Source organism: Diabrotica virgifera, chromosome 8 (genome assembly GCF_917563875.1).
Source record: "Diabrotica virgifera virgifera chromosome 8, PGI_DIABVI_V3a".
In the NCBI taxonomy this organism is placed as follows: Eukaryota; Metazoa; Arthropoda; class Insecta; order Coleoptera; family Chrysomelidae; genus Diabrotica; species Diabrotica virgifera.
The window spans coordinates 3,814,807-3,838,684 of record NC_065450.1 but is presented as its reverse complement, the minus strand read 5'-3'; the positions used below and the strand labels follow the sequence as shown (position 1 = coordinate 3,838,684).

The 23,878-nt window shown below is 33.7% G+C and overlaps 1 protein-coding gene across 1 annotated transcript in view; it reads right to left on the bottom strand.

Annotated features, from left to right (window-relative positions):
- LOC126890436 (ras-related protein Rab-1A) overlaps positions 1 to 23,878 on the bottom strand; it is an 83,567-nt gene that overhangs the window by 4,243 nt on the left and 55,446 nt on the right. The window contains exons 5-6 of the mRNA XM_050659368.1: positions 17,281 to 17,508; positions 7,233 to 7,449 (exon numbers count right to left, since the gene is read on the bottom strand). Coding sequence (XP_050515325.1) covers positions 7,252 to 7,449; positions 17,281 to 17,508 — 426 coding nt within the window. The 3' untranslated portion in view covers positions 7,233 to 7,251. The remainder of the gene's footprint in view (positions 1 to 7,232; positions 7,450 to 17,280; positions 17,509 to 23,878) is intronic.

The window sequence follows — 23,878 nt, the reverse complement described above, 5'->3', positions numbered from 1 at the left end:
CAGTATAAGCAGAACTAGAGCTAATGAAAACTAGATTCTTATTCGACAAATTCCAAATCAAATATTTTAACGTAAATTACCAAAAAATGAAACACTTTTCGATGAAAACTCATCACAAATTTTTTAAAATGTTAAAAAAAGCAAGTAAAGCTTAAAATAATGTTGATTTCTTTTTTGGCACACAAATATTGAAAATTTATGAAAGTCTTGAAAAAACTTATAAGTATATTATTTATATGATCTGTAAGTTTCACAGGTTCACAGTGCTTATATTTCAAAACATTGGGATATAAAGTAAAACAAATATTTTGAAATTTTGAAAAAAAAATGTCTTTTTTTTTTCAAAATAACTTAAAAATTATTAGTGATACCAAAAATCTTAAAGAGCAAAAAATATAGGTTTTGATTTTCTGAATATTTCAGATTTTTGCGTTTTTGGAAGATATGACTGTTTAAAATTGGCATACACTGGGTAGAGAATTTTTCATTTATTAAAAATTAATAAATGAAAATAGTTTCTATCGTTGTGGTATCAGTACTCACGGGAGGGACCACAGACGTTCGGATACAATTAGCGTCTCTTTGCAAAAACAATGATGACTTTGCTAAGTAACAAGACATTTACTCAACACACACACTACCCACTACACTAGGTACCTGATTGGAAAAATCCACTGTACCATGCCAATGACCGTTAGTTGTAGAGGCATTAAGCTAAATAAAAAAATTGCATACACTCGTGATTAGTGACTTGTTCAAGCCCTTTCTACTACAGCCCTTTTATAAATAAGCACTTTATACCGATAAACCTTACAGAGCATATAAACAATACATACAGTAGGAAAAATGAAAGAATACCCATGAACGATCACATCAATCACTTATTTTGTATTTGCTGGCTTTTTCAATAACAAACGTTTGTTATTTATAGAAAAAGACAGCAAATAAGTGATTGATGTGATCTTTCATGGGTATTCTTTCATTTTCCCGACTGTAAGTAAAGTAGCTTGTGAAGCGGTAAGGATTAATTTCATTTGGGATGCTAATTAGGGGGTTATTTTCACCAGTTTTTTTTACCCAAAAAATGGGATCAACTTTATTCTGAGTGATAGATTTTTTTAAAACAAGAATAATGCTTTTTTAAAACATTTAAACAAGTTATGATGAGTTTTCCATGAAAAGTACTTAATTTTTTGATTATTTCAAGTTGAAATATTCGATTTGGAATTTGACGAATAAGTACCTACTTTTCATTAGCTACAACTCTGCTTCTACTGGGTCTACAGACTGCGCACATACACCATTTTTTCAATTTTTTAAAAGCTATATTTTTGCTAAGAATATTTTTTCGATAAAATACTTACTTTTTGAGTTATTTGCGAAAAACCGTCTAAAAACGTGTTATTTTTTGTTGAAAAATGAAGATATTCACTTGCAAATAACTTGACTTGATGAAAAAACTCTATTGAACAAAAGTTGCTTAGAATTAGTCAGTTTATCCACTTCCGGACGTATTTTGACGGTATATATTTTCACCCCCGAGAAGGGATGGACTCAACCGTAGAGCAAAAACACACATTGGCACAATATCACTTTTTTATTTGACATGTTAGCTATCCTTATACCAAATTTCATGTCAATCCAAGCTCTTGTTTCAAATCCAACGGTTCTTTAAAATTCGGAGGTTTTGCAATATTTTACCGTGAGTGAATGGACTATAAGGCCCATCGGTACCATACCAAAATAATTACCAGCTTTTATCAAAATTACTACTATAAAAACAAACGGGCGGTAAACAACTGTAAAACCGTGGAATTTTGAAAATCAACACCGATTTTAATGAAAATTTGGATTTAAGCTCGGTTGACCATCTTTCAAAATCTACCCTATGCCGAAGCCGAACCGGGCATTTGCCCTTGGGTGAAAACAACCTCATCTAGGGGATGAAAATGTTTTCAATCAAAATAATTAAGGAAGTCGATAGATTCACCAATTGATACTTTCTAAGTCATTAGCGATCGATACTATGCATTTTTCATTGAAAAAACTCACGTTTTTACGATACAAATCATAGAAAGATTATGCTGGCGTCAAACAAAGAGGTGTCAGACAGGGTTGTTCCCACTGTTGTTCAATTTATATTCAGATAGAATATTTAAAGAATCGCTGCATAATTTGGAATGGGGCGTGAAAGTTAATGGAATTCTGATAAATACAATCAGATATGCCGACGATACAGTTATTTTAAGTGATGACATGAATGGATTGCAATGCCTTTTAAATGCCATTGACACAATGGAAAGATAATTTGGTCTGTTTAGCCGTTTGGCACATCAAGATTCACGGTTATATGTTGATGGTCATATAATTCAAAGAGTATATAGTTTTAAATATAGTCCAGGGTAATAAGGATTTTCTCGGGACACTCAAAGATCCAGGTAACTGACTACTTTTTTAGTTATTGTAGACCTATAGGAAGAAAACCTACCTGTTTCCTACCTAGAGTTCGCGTCTGTTTTTTAATTATTAACAATTTAGTACAAAAATCGCGATTTTTTGCACCTCATTTAAAAGCTAAATAGTTGACATAGAATTACGAAATTATATTTTTTAGAACCTTGAAAAACCTTCAAAATGGCGATTTTTGAAAGTTAAAAAATTAATTTGTTGCTACGCAAACTGCAAAATAAGTGAAAATCGTTATTTCTTTATAACTATTACTAAAACTACCTTAAAACTTTAGTGTTTCACCCAAAGTTGGGTATTGGGTTACTTAACAAACCTTTAAAATTTGAGACCGATCCATTAATTAGTTTAAGAGTTATTCTATTTGTTTATAGAGACCTTTATTTTGCAATAACATAAGACAGAAAATAATGAAGATAGAGCAATTCTGAGTATGCCAAATGAAAGTAGAAGAGTAATAGTATCAAAATGTATTGAAAAAAGATAAAAAATCAATCAATATAATGAAAAATGCTAATGCCAAATTTTTGAAATTTTGTAGTTTATAAACATTTAGAATAACTTTACAAATATTGTCCGTAGGAACAATCTTTTTATATATTCGAAAAGCTAGTAATTTAACACGAATTTTCAAATAAAAAAATTTAGCCTGGGTTCTTTAGGGACAATGTGTTTTTTTAATTCACAGCTAATTTGTTTATAATAATTTAGTTTAATAATAATTTTTTTTAATAATAAGGAATTTCATTGATGCCATTTTACATAATGGGATTTGTATTTTTTGTTAAACAATTTGAATAAACATTGTATCTTCACAGCACCCTCTACGATTTTTCAAAATTGTAGTTCAAACGGTTACTAGGGGGAACCTACGAATCTACCGAGTTAAAATACCGAAAAAGCAATTTCAAACTAATACAATTTTCTGTATCTCCGGATCAACATCTTTCTTTTTTTAATTTGTATGTAATTTCTACGTACATTACAAATATGCAATTTGTTTATAAATTTATTAATTAATAATCAGTCTAATTTGTTTAAACAATTCTTGAAAAAATATTTTTTTAATCATAGTATCATTAATGATCATAGAAAAAGTTAAAGTTCACTTTAATAAATAAATTATTTTTTTAGATAATTATTTATTGAAGATAATTTATTTATTAAAGTATACCTTAACTGTTTGTATGATTAATAATGATAGTCTGATTAAAAACATGGATTTTTGGGAAAAATATTTTTTCAAAATTTGTTTAAACAAATTAAACTTTTCATTAATTAATAAATGTCAAATTGCAAATAGACAAATTACATATTTGTAATGTACAGAAAAATTACATAAAAAAAGAAAGATCAAAATATATTCAGTAGATAACGAGATATAGAAAATGATAATAGTTTTAAGTTGCCTTTTTTAGTTTTTGAGCTCGTGCATTTGTCGGCTCCCAGCTCCCCCTTCACTTACCACGACTAGTCACCAACTGAACAACATTTTTAAAAATTCGTGTAAAATACCAACTTTTCGAATATGTACAATGATTTTTTCTGCGGACAATATTTTTAAAGTTGTTCTAAATGTTTATAAACTACAAAATTTCAAAAATTTGGCATTAGTATTTTTGACTATATTAGATAATTTTTTTATCTTTTTTTAGTACATTTTGATAGTATCACTTTTCTACTTTCATTTGACATACGCAGAATTGTCTTATCTTCATTATTTTCTGTTTTATGTTATTGCAAAATAAAAGTCTCTGGGATAAACAAATAGAATAACTTTCAAACTAATTAATGGATCTGTCTCAAATTTTGAGAGTTTGTTAAGTACCCCAATACACAACTTTGGGTGTAAAACCCTAAAGTTCTAAAGTAGTTTTAGTAAAAGTTATTAACAAATAACGATTTTCAATTATTTTGCAGTTTGCGTAGCAACAAATTAATTTTTTAACTTTCAAAAATCGGCATTTTGAAGGTTTTTCAATGCTCTAAAAAATTAAATTTTGTAGTTTTATGTCAACCGTTTAGCTTCTGAATGGGGTTCAAAAAATCGAAAAAATCGCGATTTTTACACTAAATTATTAATAATTAAAAAACGGAAGCGAACTCTAGGCAGGAAACAGATAGGTTTTCTTCCTATAGGTCTACAATAACTAAAAAAGAAGTCGGCTACCTGGATCTTTGAGTGTCCCGAACATGGTCTATTTCTAGCTTATTACCCTGGACTAATATCTTGGTTGCCATATTACTGAACAACTAGATCCAGATAAAGAGATAAAGTGTACAGTGCCGGCAAAAAAATCTTTACATTGTCAAATAAATCACCAAATTTCAAGACAATTTGCATGCGTTCTGTCTGCGCTTGGAGGGGAGGGTAGGGGAGGGGGATAGCTTACTTGCGACGGCAATTATCTGTAGTTTACGGACCGCTTGGCTTATTTAGGGTATTCTGCGTGTTTGCACTGTAAACAGTTGGATTTATGCGCGTAATCAGTGTTAAACTTCGTCTCATTTACCGCGTAAAGTTTGAGATCGTCAAATTCTAATTGACGATCTCAAACTTTACGCGGTAAATTAGACGAAGTTTAACACTGACTCCCGCACAAAGCCAACTGTTTACAGTGCAAACGCGCAGAATACCCTAAATAAGCCAAGTGGTCCGTAAACTACAGATAATTGCCGTCGCAAGTAAGCTATCCCCAGTAAGTAAGGGGGAGAGCATTATCGCCCAGGTCCGACGAGGGTGTCCGCAGGGAGGTGTTCTGTCCCCGCTAATATGGAACCTTGTCATGGACGATTTGCTTGAGTCCCTGGGAAAATTCCAAAACATAGTAAGGGAACGTATGCAGCAGGCCCTTAATATTGTCACCAAATGGACTGAGGAAGAAGGGCTGAGAGTCAGTCCTTCCAAAACAGTCACAATTGCGTTCACCAGAAGAAGGAAGCTGGAGGACTTAGGGCCTCTGATCCTTAATGGTGAACAATTGGAGCTGTCTAAAGAGGTAAAGTATCTAGGGGTTATACTGGACCCAGAACTTACCTGGAACCGACAGCTTGAAAGAGTAATTAAAAGAGCGGAGGCGACATTAATGCTGACCAGACGCACACATGGAAAAACATGGGGACTCTGTCCGAAAATGGCGTACTGGACATATACAACGATAGTGAGACCCATGATAACATATGCATCCTTGGTATGGTGGACAAAGATGCAGCAAAGAACCGCTATAAACAAGATAAGCAGGATACAAAGACTTGCATGCTTGGGAATAACGGGAGCAATAAAAACAACACCGACGGCGGCACTGGAAACCCTGTTAGACCTACCCCCTCTTGATATATTTATCAAAGGGGAAGCGATGATGGGAGCATACAGGCTGCAAGGAAAACCAAGGGATAAATACGAGAACCTTGGGCATAATCAGATTTGGAACCATGGTGGGGTAAGTATATCTGATACATACACTGACCACATGGTACCAAAATACACATTTAATAGGAACTTCGGAATATAAATCAATGACCGAAGGGAATGGAACAGCATCAGTAGCAAAATCAGGGGAACGATCTGGTATACAGACGGATCAAAAACCGATGAAGGCACTGGAGCCGGTATTTTTAGTGAAACAGAGAATGTAGGAGCTCTCAAGGAACGGTTCATCAACTTTATATTTTGGCCCAGAACCTGCTCTAGGAGTACCTAAAACAATAATTAGGGGACAAGTCAGGGAATGGGTCAAAAACAAACACAAAGAATACTGGGGGAACGTACCTGGTCAGCGACACGGGAGGCCCTTAATAAGGGAACCCTCAAAACGGAGAGCTGAGGAACTAATAAAATTACATAGGAGTCAGCTCCGCATAATTACAGGTCTTCTCACGGGTCACTGTGCCCTGAAAGGACACCTGAATAGAATTGGGCTGTACGAAGGGAACCTTAACTGCAGACTGTGAAATAGGGGAACTGAAACAGCATATCATGTACTGTACGAGTGTGAGGCTTTGGATCACAAAAGGCAGGCTATTTATGGACACCCAAAATTAAGTCCAGCAGAATATGCCACCCAACCCATGCTAGGGATGTACAATTTGGTACGTGGAACCAAGCTTGTGGATTGGGTGACATAAAAGGTAGGATGGTTGGCACAATAATCCCATGAGGCTGCAGTGCCATCGGAGACATATGTCAGACGACCTCCAAAAAAAAAAAAAAAAAGCTATCCCCCCTCCCCTCCAAGCGCAGACAGAACGCATGCAAATTGTCTTTAAATTTGGCGATTTATTTGACAATGTAAAGATTTTTTGCCGGCACTGTAAAATCGAGATAGCCCGCACAAACTTTTTAAAAATGAGGTCATTCTTCTGTTAATGATTACTTGCACCTTCAACTTCGAAAGCGCATGAGTAAGTTACATTTGGTCAGTTATCTTGTACAGTGTCGAAGCATGAATATTAAAAATATCCACCATTAATCGTTTGGAGCCCTGTGAAATGTGGCTCCACAGACATACATCCATAGCCTATTTTGGGCACGTAGTAAAGGAGCCCGGTATAATATTCGTCAACTTATTATAATGAGTACAATCGAAGGATGTAGAGGAATTGGTAGAAAACAGGCCTCTTGCTTGAAGAATATCAGGGAGTGAATAGCCATAAAGAAAGCAGAGCAACTATTTAGAATAGCTCGACACAGAGACAGTTTTGCCATGTTAATCGCCAAAGTCAAGCGGACTTGATAGGGCACGTTAAGAAAAATATTAATAACTTACCAAAGAGAACTAAATATTTTCAGCAGCAACCGGATTTGGTTGTTTCGACTGGGCGACTTTGATCGAACCTAACCTTATTTCCTTGGTCTACCGCAGAAGATGGAGGTCCTACTCTATTTTTTATTTCAGCGGCCATAGTCATAAAGGCCTGTTCTACATTGGTTGCATTCTTAGCTGAGGTTTCCAAAAATGGTATACCCAATTGGTCGGCATACTCCTAAAAACAAAATGATATTTTAACAAATCGAAAAAAAAAAAAAATTAAAACGTCGCTCGTCGATGATGTGACAATACCTCCCACAGTCGGAAAAATGAAAGAATACCCATGAACGATCATATCAAGCACATATTTTGGATTTGCTGCCTTTTTTTATAAATAACAAACGAGAGATACACTCCTGGCCAAAAAAACTGGACACCTTAAAAATGGGTAATTTTTGATGTCTCGAATCTCATAAACCCGTTGTCCGATTTTAGTGATTTTTTTAATATGTTATAGCCTTATTCTCTAAGAATATGGATGTAGTAATAGTGTTGTTGAACATGTAAATGTCATTGTATACCGGGTGTAACAATAATACTGTGTTTTTTCCTGAAAGTTCGTAACACCCTGTGGAATATTCTAGCATTTAAAAAATATTGAAATTAAAACTCAGTTGTAGCCCTAGCCTCACTTAACATTCTGCTTTTTGACCCATTCACTTATGTTGGATAATGAAAAAGTTAGGTACTTTGACAAGTAACCATGTTCTTCATCAATATAGGGTGTTTCTAAAAAAGTGCGACAAAATTAAAGGGGTAATTCTGCATGAAAAAATAATGACCGTTTGATTTATAAACATATTTCTGCAAATGCTTCGTTTCCGAAATACCGGGTGTTCAATTTTTTCTTACACACTGACGATTTATTTATTGGTCTAAAACCGGTTGAGATATGCAAATGAAATTTGGTGGGTTTTAAGAGGCAGTCATTGCGCATTTTTGACTACAATTATGTATTTTATATTCACCATTGGCGTGCATACGGGTCATATTACCCGGTCATATTACCTGTATGCACGCCAATGGCGAATATAAAATTTTTAGTTGTATGTCAAAAAATGTGAAATAACTACCTCTTAAAACCTACCAAATTTCATTTACACATCTCAACCGGTTTTAGAGCAGTGAATAAATCATCTGTTTGTAAGAAAAAATTCAACATCCCGTATCTCGGAAACGAAGCATTTGCGGACATATGTTTATAAAGCAAACTGTCATTATTTTTTCATGTAGAATTAACCCTTAAAGTTTGTCGCACTTATTTAGAAACACCCTGTATTGATGAAGAACATGGCTAGTTGTCAAAGTACCTAACTTTTTTATTACCCAACATAAGTGAATGAGTCAAAAAGCAGAATGTTAAGAAAGGCTAAGGCTACAATTGAATTTTAACTTCAATCTTTTTTAAATGCTAGAATATTCCACAGGGTGTTACGACCTTTCAGGAAAAAACACAGTATTATTGTTACACCCAGTATACAATGACATGTACATGTTCAGCAACACTATTACTACATCCATATTCTTAGAGAATAAGGCTATAATATATTAAAAAAATCACTAACATCGGACAACAGGTTTATGAGATCCGAGACATTAAAAATGACCAATTTTTAAGGTGTCCAGTTTTTTTTGGCCAGGAGTGTAGATTATTAAGTGTTGTCTACTGAGCAAAAGCGTTATCCACATACGCAGTTCTTCTTCTTCAAGTGCCGTCTCCTAATCGGAGGTTGGATGCTCTAAAGAGTTCTATAGAACTGCATCTAAACCAGTCTCTTAAATTCTTTAACCATGACACTCTCCTTCCTATACTCCTTCCGCCTCTTATCTTTACCTGTATTATCAGTCTTAGCATTTCATATCGCGGTCCCCTCATTACGTGTCCCAGATATTGTAACTTTCTTATTTTTATTGTGTTTATTATTTCGCATTCTTTACTCATTTCTCGCAGTACTTCCGTGTTCGTTTTCCTCTGTGTCCATGCTATTCTAAGCATCCTTCTGTAACACCACATTTCAAATGACTGTAGCTTATTTATGTGTTCTTGCTTTAATGTCCAGCTTTCAAGTCCATATTGTAGTATCGAGAACACGTAGCATCTCAAAGCTCTTACTCTCAGTTCTAAGCTAAGGTCTTTGTTGCAGAGAACTGTTTTCATTTTTACAAACGCATTTCTTGCTATTTCGATCCTGGTCCTTATTTCTGTTGTTTGATCATTTTTCTCTGAAATCCAGGTTCCTAGGTATTTGTAATTATCAACCCTTTCTATCGGTACATTTCCCAAATGTATGCTTGTTTTCTTAGTTATTATCATGTATTTGGTCTTTTTTATATTCATTTTTAGTCCATATTCTTCACAGAAATTGTTTGTTTTGTTTAGTAGTAGTTGGAGTTGTTCAGCAGAGCTTGCCATAATCACGGTGTCATCTGCATATCTTATGTTGTTAATAGATCTTTCGTTAATTATTATTCCTTCACTTTGAGATAGCAATGCTTCTTCAAAAATGTAAAGAGTAATGGAGACATAATACCTCCCTGCCGAACTCCTCTCCTGATTTCAATTTCTGGACTGGGTTCGTTATCTATTACAATTTGTGCTCTTTGATTCCAGTAAAGGTTTGTTATTATTCGTCCCTTTTGTCTATGTTTTTTGTCTTTAGAATGTGGACTAATTTTTCATGTCTTACTTTGTCAAAAGCTTTCTCAAAATCAACGAACAAACATGCACATCCACATTCATGTCCATGCATCTTTGAGCTAACACATTAAAAGCAAATAACGCCTCTCTGGTTCCTAGTCCGTTTCTGAACCCAAACTGACTATCATCTATTCCTTCTTCTAGTTTTTTATTTATACGACCATGTATTATTTTCAAGAATAATTTGAGAATGTGACTTATTAATGATATTGTTCTGTATTCACTGCAATCTGTAGCGTTTGTATTTTTAGGGATAGCACAAAAGGTTGAGAGTAACCATTGTTTTGGTATGTTTCCTGTTTTGTACACTGTGTTAAACAAGTCTACAATAATGTCTAAGGTTTCATCATTTATGCATTTTAAACTTTCTACTGGGATTTGGTCTGGACCTACTGCTTTACCATTTTTGCTGTTTTTTAATGCCGATTTAATTTCTTCTTTTAATACCTTCAAAACCGTATCATCTTCTACTTCGACTTCCATCTGCTCTGTACAATTGTCTTTGAACAATTCATTTATGTATTCTGTCCTTCTCTTTGATTTTTCGTTAGTACTCAACACAAGTTTCCCATCTGTATCTTTTAGTATTCCCGGTTTTATTTTTCTGTTGTTCTGAGTTAATTACTTAATTTTTTTATGTGTGTTAAAATTATCATGTCTTTTCTGGTGTTCTATTTCTGCGCATTGTTCTTTTAACCATTGTTCTTTAGCCTGCTTAATTTTGGATTTTATTTGTTTATCCACATTTTTGTACATCTGATTATCTTTGTTTTTATGCTGACGTCTTTCTTCCATTAAATCTAAGATTTCCTCCGTCATCCACTGTTTATTTTTGTATCTGGTTGGTGTAAGAATTTCTTTTTGACATTTATCTATTTCTGTCTTTATTAATAACCATTTTGTCTCTGTTTCAGTATTTTGCTGGATTTGTTCTTTAACGTTCATTAAACGGTTATTAATTTCATCTGTCAGGCGTTGTTTTATGAGTGGGTTTCTTAGTTTACTTGTATCGATTTTTACATCTGTTGTTCTGCGTTTTATTATTTTCATTTTAAGCCTAATTTTGGTCACTACTGGGTTTTGATCTGATCCTATGTCGGCACCTGGATAGGTTTTTGAAGATATAATTGCGTTCTTGTATCTTTGTCTAATCAATACATAATCTATTTGGTTTCTTACAATTCTCCCTTCTTGATATGCTGGTGACTTCCAGGTATATAGTCTTCTCTTTGGCATTTTAAACAATGTATTAGTTATGACAAAATTATTGTTTTGGCAAAATTCGATAAGCCTGTCACCTCTTTCGTTTCTGTTGCCCAGACCATATCCTCCTGTACATTCTTCTACTTTTTCGTCTCCAACCTTTGCGTTAAAATCTCCCATTATAATTGTAACATCCTGCGTTTTAATGGATTTTAAAATATTGTCTAGGTCTTCGTAGAAAGTTTCAATATCGCTCTCTGGTTTGTCCGCAGTCGGAGCATAAACTTGTATTATGTTTAATTTGGGTTTATTCTGATTTAACTGAAGAGGATAATTCTCTTGGAGTATGGAATGAAATTTACTACAGCTTTATCAATGTGTTTGTTTAGTATTATCCCGACACCATATCTGTGTGAACCGTCTTGACTGCCTGAATAGTATATTGTTTTATTGTTGATTTTCATCTTTCCTGAGTCGGGCCATTGGACATCGCTGATTCCTAAAATGTCTTACACATATTTATAATACATACGCAGTTACATATTTATAATTGACAGAGTGAGACGGCGATACAATTTTGTTCAACGTATTCAACATATTAAGGGGGGGGGGGTATGGTTTGAAATATTTAATTTTTTTTTATTATTTCAAATAAAAGTGCATACTTTCAAGAATACACTCTGAAAATTTCAAAATAATCGGAGTAAAATTACCAGAGATACAGGGTGTTGAATATCCCTACCTTCAACTCGCTTTGCCGCGACTTCGCGCCAGCACGCTTGAGCGTAGTGAGAAACGTTAAACAACTGTTCGCCTTCTCTTTTGTAGATTATTCTTCGATTCAAAAAATATATTCCAATGTGCATCACTTTACGATTTGGCAGACAAATAAGATGAAGATGCAGTTTTCAAAACTTTAAACGCATTTTTCTCAAAACTGCTTTTTCAAATGCGGTGGACATTGTAACTGAAAAACTACTAGGCCGATCTACCTGATATTTTGCACAGATTTTCTTTAGACATTTCATGAGGTAACAACGTCGAGATATTTTTCTTTTTTTGCTTATTTTTTGTTCAACTATAATAAATCTGTTGATTTTCACAAAATTTTTACCAAAAATAAAATTTTTTTGATTTCTGAGTGATACCAAAAATTAAAAAATCATTAGAAATAAAAAAAACTCGACGTTGTGACCTCGTGAAACTCATAAGCTAATAAAATCTTTTTGAATTTTTTGTTTCGTATGATCGAGTGTCGAGTTCTGATGTCCACCGCAAAATCCATTTTTTTGTGAGCTGCCTGTCAAAATTTGTCACCAATGGATTATTTTTCAATATTTTGGATTGAATTTTTTTCTAACATATTCTTTGAATTGTACTTAATATGCTTATTTAATTTAAAAATAAAATAATTCTACCATAGCTTCGAAAAAAATTCACAAAAATGTGCTTGATATGTTGATTTCAAACCATACCCCCTCCTTAATTTAGTAGAAATTTTAAACTCACACTAGACTATTTCTGTACTTTTAGGGCCGGTTGTTCGGACGCTAATCAAAAATGATCATTATCAAATATTTAATTACTGTCACCAACTGTCAATGTCAACTTTGTTTGGGTTGCTGAAAACATAATTATGGATTACAATTATGAAATTAGTTAATCAATTATGTTAATAATTTTTATGTTAATTGATTAACTAATCTCATAATTATAATCAATTATATTTTCAGCAACCCAATCAAAGTTGACATTGACAGTTGGTGACAGTAATTAAATATTTGATAGTGATCATTGTTGATTAGCGTTCGAACAACCGGCCCCTAATGTCATTCTTAAAAAAACATTCAACATCATTAGAGATAATGATTGTATAAACTACTATTCGAGTAATCGTGCTGGTCAACTATAATCTGACAGATCCAATTTCTGTCACTTCGACAGTGAAACTGGGTTAGGTTCGGTAGAGTTTATAAATTTTAATAATCAGTCGTATTTACTTGAATAAATTTAGTTCTTTTAAAAGCTATTTTGATATTATATTGTATTTTTGGTTTGGTAAGTATTTATTTAAAATAGGTCAATAATATTTGTAAGTAATCATCTGTCAATATAGTTAACTTCTGTCCAAAAGTTTGCCAAACGTGTACATATTACTCTGACTTTACAATCATAGTGTATAAAATTACAGATTAGTATATTTTTACGAATGTACATTTATTTGCAGATAATGTCTGGCAAATGATCTGGATACCAAATGATCCGAATTCATTAAGTTTACTTTAATTTAAGTCACTTAATGCAGGATTTTTTTTAGTATATCTGCATCAGATTTTTATGGAAATCTGCACGAGATTTTTTAGGATATCTGCATCAGATTTTTTAGGATATCTGCATGAGATTTTTTAGGATATCTGCATGAGATTTTTTAGGATATCTGCATGAGATTTGTTTAGGATATCTGCATGAGATTTTTTAGGATATCTGCATCAGATTTTTTAGGATATCTGCATGAGATTTCTTAGGATATCTGCATGAGATTTGTTTAGGATATCTGCATCAGATTTTTAAGGATATCTGCATGAGACTCTTTTAGGGATACATGCATGAGATCTTTTTAGGATATCTGCATCAGATTTTTAAGGATATCTGCATGAGATTTTTTCGGGATATCTGCATGAGATTTTTTTTATGATACATACATGAGATTTTTTAGGATATCTGCATCAGATTTTTATGGATATCTGCATGAGGTTCTTTTAGGATATCTGCATCAGATTTTTTAGTATATCTGCATGAGATTTTTTCGGGATATCTGCATGAGATTTTTTTTATGATACATGCATGAGATTTTTTTTATGATACATTCATGAGATTTTTTTAGGATATCTGCATCAGATTTTTATAGATATCTGCATGAGATTCTTGTAGGATATCTGCATCAGATTTATTTAGGATATATACATGAGATTTTTTTTGGATACCCCCATCAGATTTTTATGGATATCTGCATGAGATTCTTTTAGGATATCAGCAACAGATTTTTTAGGGTATCTGCATCAGATTTTTTTAAGGACATCTGCATCAGATTTTTTTTAGAATACCTGCATTAGATTTTTTTAAGGATATCTGCACCAGATTTTTAGGATATCTGCATCAGATTTTTAAAGCTTTTTAAATTTTAGCTTTACGATTAAGTTCCTTATTCGACTTGGTCATTTCTATTCGATTTGTTAAAAGTTACAAAATAGGTTATTGATTATGTACCTTAGAAAGAAACTAAGAGTTTTATTGTTTCATATGGTCAGAGTCTAAAGTTAACAGAGTTTTATTGTTTCATATGGTCAATGGGTCTCTAAATATGAGAACACCGCGGAGTGCTACCATTTAAAGAGGTTATTCTTCATAAAAAGCTCTGCATGGTTCAAAACCTAAGATTTAACCATCAAATAACAAATTTTTGAATATTATACGAGGTATGTCAAAAAGGTTGAATTTCACTCAAGAGTAAAGTAGCTTTATTTTTCACAATATTGAAAATTGCTATTATGAAAAGTTGTTTGGGATTAAAAACTATATCCTAGTATGCAATTACATCCTTCTAATTATTTTTTTTTTGAAAAATTATGGATAACATTATTTTCAGTTATTTCAATTCAGATATCTTTTATTATTAATTTTACGAAAAAAAAGTGATTCTTAATAAAAAATTCTGCATGGTCTAAAACCTAAAATACAACCAACCTATGTCAAATTTTATCAATTTTATACGAGGTATGTCAACAAATATGAATTTCGCTCAAGAGTAAAATACGTTTATTTTTCACAATATCGAAAATTGATATTATGAAAAGTTATTTAGAATTAAAAACAATGTTTCAGTATGTAATTACATCCTTCTAATTGAAATATTCTGAAATATAAAGGTACTTTACTTTTGATCAAATTTACCTTTTTTGACATACCTCGTATAAAATTAATAATTTTTTAATTTTTTATTAATAATCACTTTTTTTCGTAAAATTAATAAAAGAGTTATCAGAATTGAAATAACTGAAAATAACGTTAGTTATCCATAATTAAAAAAAAATATTTTTCAATTAGAAGGATATAATTGCATTCAATATGGACTCAAAATAAACAAGAAAAAAACTAAATTTATGATTGTCTCAAAAACACAACATGGAAATGAAAGGTAATACTAGAGCAAACCCAAATAGAAAAAGTAAAGACCTACAAATATCTGGGAACCTGGGTTGTTGACAAAAATGACCAAAGCAAAGAAATTAAAGTCCGAATTGAAACTGCAAGGCAAGCATTTATAAAAATGAAGACACTGCTTACAAACAAAGACCTTCAGTTGCTTCTCAGATTGAGGGCTCCAAGATGCTACATATTTTCTATATACATATTTTCTATATACGGAATGGAAGCTTGGACATTGAAAAGGCAACACATAAGAAAAATGGAAGCGTTCGAAATGTGGTGTTAGAGAAGAATGTTGAAAATTCAGTGGGTTCAAAGGATTACCAATGTTGAAGTGCTACGACGTTTAAATAAGGAGTTAGAAATTATGAACAGTATAATAACAAGAAAACTAGAATATTTGGGTCACATTACCAGAGGAGAGAAATATGAGCTGCTGAGAGTTATTATGCAAGGAAGGATCCAAGGAAGAAGAAGCATAGGGAGAAGACGCATCTCCTGGCTGAGGAACCTTAGAATGGTTTAACTGTAGTTCATTACAACTGTTCAGAGCAGCAGCCAACAAAGTGACCATAGCCATTATGATATCCAACCTCCGCTAGGAGATCGAACTTTAAGAAGAAGAATTGCATATTAGAATATAGTTTTTAATTCCAAACAACTTTTCATAATAGCAATTTTCAATATTGTGAAAAATAAAGCTACTTTACTCTTGAGTGAAATTCAAACTTTTTGACATACCTCGTATTATATTCAAAAAATTTGATATTTGATGGTTAAATCTTAGGTTTTGGACCATGCAAAGCTTTTTATGAAGAATAACTTTTTTTCGTAAAATTAATAATAAAAAAGTTTTCTATATGGATACAACTTACAGGGACATACTGTATAATATATCTACGAATATACTCTGTACAATTTATAAAACTATACAAATCAAAGAAAATACCAGTTTATAAATGCAATAAACACAATTGATTTGTTTTTATGCCAAATTGCAAATAAAATGTGACAACTGTCAGATTTAACTAAAATGTCATGTTAGAATAAATGTCATAAATGTGTATTAACACGGACTTACCTTTTTTTTCTATAATTTGTGACGCACTGAAAAATGCTCATGAAAAGAAGCAGACCTAGAAATGCGTAGAAAAAAGTTTGCGAAACAATGGGGAAAATGGCCCAAAAAAGCTGTGAGCGGCGAACTTTGAAAAATCCTATTTCGGGAACTATAAATCCTATAGACTTCTACCAAACGTCATTATAAAGAGTAAGAATGGAAGTTTGTTTTCTGTGAAGCAATGCCTATATCCCCGTGGAAAAAAGTTATGGGGCAAAAAACAAAATTGATTTCTTTCGTGTTTTTGTTGCTTCATTTTTTGAATATATTTTTGTAAAAAAATATTTATGACTTTAAAATGTGATATTTCAATAGCAAATTTAACCTGGAACAATTTCTCTGTAGACGTATTTGTACCAAAAGTGCATAGAACTCACCCTCATTCACCCTGTATCTAGGTAGTAATTCACCCCTATCTCAAAAACACACCCTTTTAATTGTTAGCACTCCGCGGTTTTTTCATATTTAGAGCCCGCGCAGACTGCAGACTTTTTAATTGGCTGATAGTTTAGTCGGCTTCTTAATCAGCACAGAGAGGTGTGCAGATGCGCACATTACACCGATTCACCGATGCATACCTCTCTGTACTGATAGAAGCCGACTAAACTATCGGCCGATTAAAAAGTCTGCAGTCTGCGCGGGCTCTTAGAGGTCCATTGGCCATATGAAACAATAAAACCCCGTTAACGTTGTAGTTGCTTTTAGCTTTCTTATTTTGAACATAATCAATAGCCTAAAAATAGGGCTGAATATGTTCAAAAAAATTAAGTGATGCTTACCTTGGCTGTAGTGAAGTCGACAACTTTCTTAGTTGTCAAATCGCTTTTATTCCCTACCAGTAATTTGTTTACATTGTCACACGCATAACGGTCGATTTCTTCGAGCCACTGTTTAACGTTATTGAATGAATCTTGGTCTGTGCAATCGTACACTACAATAATACCATGTGCTCCTCGGTAATAACTTGATGTAATCGTTCTAAACCTTTCCTGACCTGCTGTATCCCACTAAAATAATACACTAATATTAACAAAAATCATAAACATTTATATATCAGTGAAAAAGACAGTGTATGTTTCGTTTCGATTAAGAGGCGATGTACTATTTCCAAACAGCTGTTTCTGTCTTACGACGTCATCGATAAGGCTGCATGCATGCCTCTGAAACAAAACGAAACCAAACTGCCTTATTTATGTGGAATTTTCAAGATCGTTTAAAATTCACTTTGGGACGCAATCAGCGACATCTCTTAAATAAAAGCGAAAAGTCCCAGATACAGAATTCACCATTATAATAAAAATTAAAATGGTAAATAATCATTTAAATCTGAAAACTTTTCTTGTTGGAACTTCTTTCTGGTACATTCTTAATGTGCGACTTTTACAATTTATAAGACAACAGACGACGAAAAAAGAAAACGAAGAGGACTTTACGAATCCTGGCAGGATCGCCATATGGTGGTGTAGGGTTGAAAACCACCGGTGATGGGGTTGATTTAACTTCGACACACTATGTACTTGAATATATTTATTAACTCACTACGTAATGACAGTAACTAGTTCGTGTTGGATGGTTGTTACCTCGTCTGGACCTCGTCTAACTTTGTTTCTGAATAATCTCCCTAACCTTTTCACGTATACATATCTATCCTATTTGTTTGTTATGATTTCATATTTGTCTAAAGCGACCGTGAATTATTAATACAATAAAACCTCCGTTAACCGAAACCTTTTTAACCGAAACATCGTTTGACCGAAACGGCTGACAGTTTAAATAATATCGTCAATAAAAGTTAATCTTTATCGCAAAACGGAAACAATTGGATGTCAATTTGTCCACACCGTCAACATTGCTTTCATACAACTAAAGAACGCAAAACGCATTACGAAATCACCTCATAGTATTTTTTTAATACCAACTTTGACAAAGAATATATATAATTTGATACAAGAAGAATACAAAAAACAATTTTATATTTAACCGAAATTCTTGTTATCCGAAACGGCCTCCCACCCAATTATTTCGGTTAACGAAGGATTTACTTTAACAGTATTTTTGTTTGCTTGCAGTTTTTACTAGGCCTGGCCTAGTTTACATAAATCAATGCCAACTACTTACATAATCAAAACATTGAATTGTAATATTTACTTTAAGGGCCGGTTGCTCGAACGCTAATCAACAATGATCATTATCAAATATTTAATTACTGTCACCAAAACTGTCAATGTCAACTTTGTTTGGGTTGCTGAAAACATAATTAATTACAATTATGAGATTTATTATTAATTATGTTAATAATTATTGTTATATTAATTGATTATAGACTCCACAGACTTTTTAACAACCCAAACAAAGTTGACACTGACAGTAAATAATTATTTGATAATGATCATTGTTGATTAGCGTTCGAACAACCGGCCCTTAGACTTTTAAAAATTAAACCGATTAAATGTTCTTATTTTTTGGATGCTAATTTAAATCCTTTACACAGTCACCATTATTATTCAACTTGTACTCAGAGGAAATTTTTGCACGAGCTGTAGATGAAGCACAAGAAGGCATAAAAGTCAATGGAAAAATTGTGAACAACATCAGGTACGCCGATGATACAGTACTGATTGCTGGCAGAGAAGAAGAACTACAAATTCTGTTAACCAAAGTAGTGCGAGAAGGAGAACTATATGGTCTCAAGGTGAATGTAAAAAAAAAACTAAAACAATGTAAACATCCTAGTCAACAACAATCTCGTTGAACAAGTGAAAAAGTTTAAGTACCTAGGATGTTGGATACACGAAACCTTAGACCAAGAACAAGAGATTAAATGTAGAATAGAACAGGCAAGAAACACCTTCTTAAAGATGCGACAGTTACTCACTGCCCGCAATCTCGATCTGTCCCTACTATACCGCATGATAAAGTGTTATGTATATAGTGTACTGTTGCACGGCGTGGAAGCATGGACGTTAACAGTCAGCTCGTTACGACGTTTAGAGAGCTCTGAGATGTGGGTATTTCGTCGTATGCTGAAAATTCCATGGACCGGCAGCGTTAGAAATGAAGAAGTTTTAAGGCGTATGAGTAGAGAACGTGAACTCACAGAAATTGTCAAGAGACGTAAAACATCTTATCTTGGACACATATTTAGACACGACAGGTATAACTTCCTTCAACTTATTATGGAAGGGAAAATAGAAAGAAGACGCGGTCCGGGTAGACGACAAATGACCTGGCTGCGCAACATCAAACTTACTTTACTTTTTCGTGTCTGGATCCGACTACAGTTTTTCTGCCCAATATCGGGCTACGTCTACACCCTTTGTATTTGCGAGCCATAAATCATCGAGGGTACACTGTGCTGGGCAAAGTCTGCATACTCTCAGATGCTCCACGCTCTGTATTTCCCCACACTCACAATGTGCGTCGTTATCTGTCTTGATGCCCCATTTAATAAGGTTCTGTTTTACAGGGGCAACACCTGTGCGTATTCGGTTGAGTGTCCGCCAAGTTCTCCAGTCCAGGTTCATTCCATTAGGTCGTTCTGGATGTAGGGGGAACAGTTCGGGTGGTTCGACGCTGACATTTCTCATAAATCTTTTCCTTGATTTAATTCGGCTGATTCCTGGCGGTTCATCAAACCCGTATAATTGGTGCCTTTCATCGAAAGTTTGCCTGAACTTCTCCACATATTGTGAGGCGCATCTACGGTCGTCTGGTGATGCGAATCCAGCTGCCCGGTACAGTAATGGTAGAGGGGTAGGCTTCATACAACCGGTAATTATTCTACATGTTTCATTTAACGCCGCGGTGACTTGTTGGGCGTGTCTAGATCTACCCCAGACGGGACAAGCATATTCCCCTGTTGAGAAACATAAGGCCTCAGCTGTTGTCTTTAAGACCTGGGGGTTTGCACCCCACTTGCTCCCTACGAGTTTCCGGAGAAGGTTGTTTCTCGTAGAAACCTTTTGTCTTGTGCTCTGACAGTGGAATTTATACGTTAATGAACGGTCTAGTATCACTCCAAGATATTTGGGCCTATCAGTATGTTCCAAGCGTTGTCCCTCCCAGGAAACATTCAGTTTTACATGCGCCAGATGGTTGTTGAGGTGGAATGCACATACTTGGGTTTTAGTAGGGTTTGGCTTTAATGAGTTTTGTTTGTAGTAAGTTGACATCATGTTTAAAGCCTCTTCCATTGTCGACTCTACTTGTGCGAGTGTTTTCCCCTTTACGGCGATACCAAGGTCGTCAGCGTACACAAAACTCTCAGTCTGAGGGTGCATTGGTTGGTCATTGGTGTAGATGTTAAATAGGGACGGCGCCAGAACGCTTCCTTGAGGTAGGCCATTTTTTTGGGTTCTCCATCTGCTCTTCTTTCCATTTTGCACAACGTAGAAGCGTCTATTACACAACAGTGATCTAATGATATTTACCAGGTCATAGTCAAGCACAGTGTTATAGATCTTAGTTAGCAAGGTCCTGTGGTTTATCGTATCGTAGGCCGCTGTGAGGTCTATCAAGGCTACTCCCACTATCTCCCTCTGCTCAAATCCCTCCTCTATGTGCTCTGTTAGGTTCAGCACTTGTCCTGTGCATGATTTACCTGGTCTGAAACCTGCTTGTTGTGGGATTAGTTTTGCATCTAATGTCTCCTGGATGCGGTTCAAAATGAGGGGGAGCACGGAAGGAGCCTCCACGCAAGTGATATTATAAGAACAAAATGTCACTGGCGCTCCCTGGAAACGCCCCTCGGGCGGCCAATCCTTCCACCACTGGATCCGCAACATCAAAGAATGGACAGGATTAGACTTTCAAAGTTTAATAAGAAAAGCCCAAAATAGAGAAGACTTTGCAGAGGTCATCGCCAACCTTCGCTAAGAAGACGGCACCCAAAGAAGAAGACACAGTCACATTCCGATTTCATTCGTCTAGGAAAAAAACGGCTCGAAAGAGTTCTTAGTACTCAAATCTGAGTAAAGATAGAAGTGAAAAAGATACTTTATGTTTCGTAGTAGTCTTCTTCTAACTTCAAATATCTAGAAAACTAATGATTTTATATCTATATAAACTGACCGGCACAAAAAACGGCCACTCCACAAAATGGGTAATTTTTGATGTCTTGAATTTCCTAAACCTGTTGTCCGATTTAAGTGATTTTTTAATATATTATAGCCTTACTCTTTAAGAGGATCGGTACGTATTTTCGGCTGCAATGCTATTCAAATGGGGATTCATTTTTTTCAAATCCTGAGAAAACTAATAAGTATTTTTGAAAAATTTAAACGCAGAATGAAAGATCACGTTAATAGCGAGGGCCGAAAGTCCCTGAGAACTTCCATAATGTTTATTTTAATAAGTTACAGGGGTGAAAAACTAAGAGAAAATTTAGTGTGATTTTTAATTTCAAATATATCATTAAAAATAAACTTTTTATTTATTCTAAGGGACTTTCGGCCCTCGGTAATAATTTAGTCTTTCATTCTGCTTTTAAATTTTTCAAAAATATTTATTGGTTTTTTCAGGATTCGAAAAAAATAAACACAATGCCGTGGTAATATTATCCAAATCTATCTTTGTCTTACAACGCACTCAGCCGAATATAATATTGTCAGCATATATTGTCAGTCAGACACTGACAATCAGTGACAATTTTAAATATTTGACATTGCATTGGGAATATGTTGAGTTATTGATTAAATATTATTGAAATATAGTGTATTTGATAAATAATTGATTTAAGACCTGCACTTAATAAAAAGTTATTTATTGTGTATTATTTGTGGAAGATCCAAGCAGAGAATACATCAGGATAATATATTCTGTGATCCAAGTATTTTGTTGTTAAAGATGTTCAAAATTGTAAGCGTTCCAAAACAATACATTATTAAAAAATCACTTTACCATTTTTCCTCTTTTCTCGATTGAGTATTAGTCTTTGTTGTACAAATAAATTATTACAATCACTGAATACATAGTTAGTGAAAAAATTATCACATTTATTAACTGAATTAATAATTTCCAATTATAAAAATAACAGTTATCCAAGAACATTCAAAACCCATCTCTTTAAATTAATGATGACATTTTCAAGTAGAATGACATTCTAGTAATGTTTACATATCCATACCAGTGTGAATTTTACTACACGTAATTTGCCGTGTAAAGACAGAAAAAGTAGGGATACACGTAAAATATTTGCGAATTATGTACCCATAGCCTTAACAAAATCGCTGTAATAATATTCTAGCTGGACTGGTAAACTATCATTATATACCGGGTGTACCAACCAAACTGTGTTTTATTCTCAAAGTTCACCACACCCAATGCAATATTCTAGCATTTATAAAATACTGAAATCAAAACTCAACTATAGCATCAGGTTTTCTTAACATTCTGTTTTTTGATTCATTCGCATATGTTGGATAATAAAAAAGTTGGGTACTTTAACAACTAGCCATGTTCTTCATTAATACAGGATGTTTCTAAATAAATGCGACAAACTTTAAGGGGTAAATCTGCATGAAAACATAATGACAGTTTGCTTTATAAACATATGTCCGCAAATGCTTCGTTTCCGAGATACTGGATGTTGAATTTTTTTCTTACTAACTGACGATTTATTTATTTCTCTAAAACTGGTTGAGATATGAAAATGAAATTTGGTAGGTTTTAAGATACAGTTATTGCACATTTTTTGACATGCAATTAAGAATTTTATATTCTCCATTGGCGAGCATGCTTGTAATATTACCCGTCATATTATCCGTATGCGCGCCAATGGAGAAAATAAAATTCTTAATTTCATGTCAAAATATGCAATAACTGTCTCTTAAAACCTACCAAATTTCATTTTCATATCTCAACCGGTTTTAGAGAAATAAATAAATCGTCAGTTTGTAAGAAAAAAATTCAACATCCAGTATCTCGGAAACAAAGCATTTGCGGACATGTGTTTATAAAGCAAACGGCCATTATTTTTTCATGCAGACTTACACCTTAAAGTTTGTCGCACTTATTTAGAAACACCCTGTATTAATGAAGCACATAGCTAGTTGTTAAAGTACTTAACTTTTTTATTATCCAACATAAGAGAATGAATCAAAAAACAGACTGTTAAGAAAACCTGAGGCTATAGTTAAGTTTGAATTTCAGTATTTTATAAATGCTAGAATATTCCATAGGGTGTGGTGAACTTTAAGAATAAAACACAGTTTAGTTGGTACACTCGGTATACAATGATAGTTTACCTGTCCAACAAGAATATTACTACAGCGATTTTGTTAAAGAATAAGGCTATAACATATTAAAAAATTCACTTAAATCGAACAACAGGTTTAGGAAATTCAAGACATCAAAAATGATCAATTTTTTAGGTGGCCG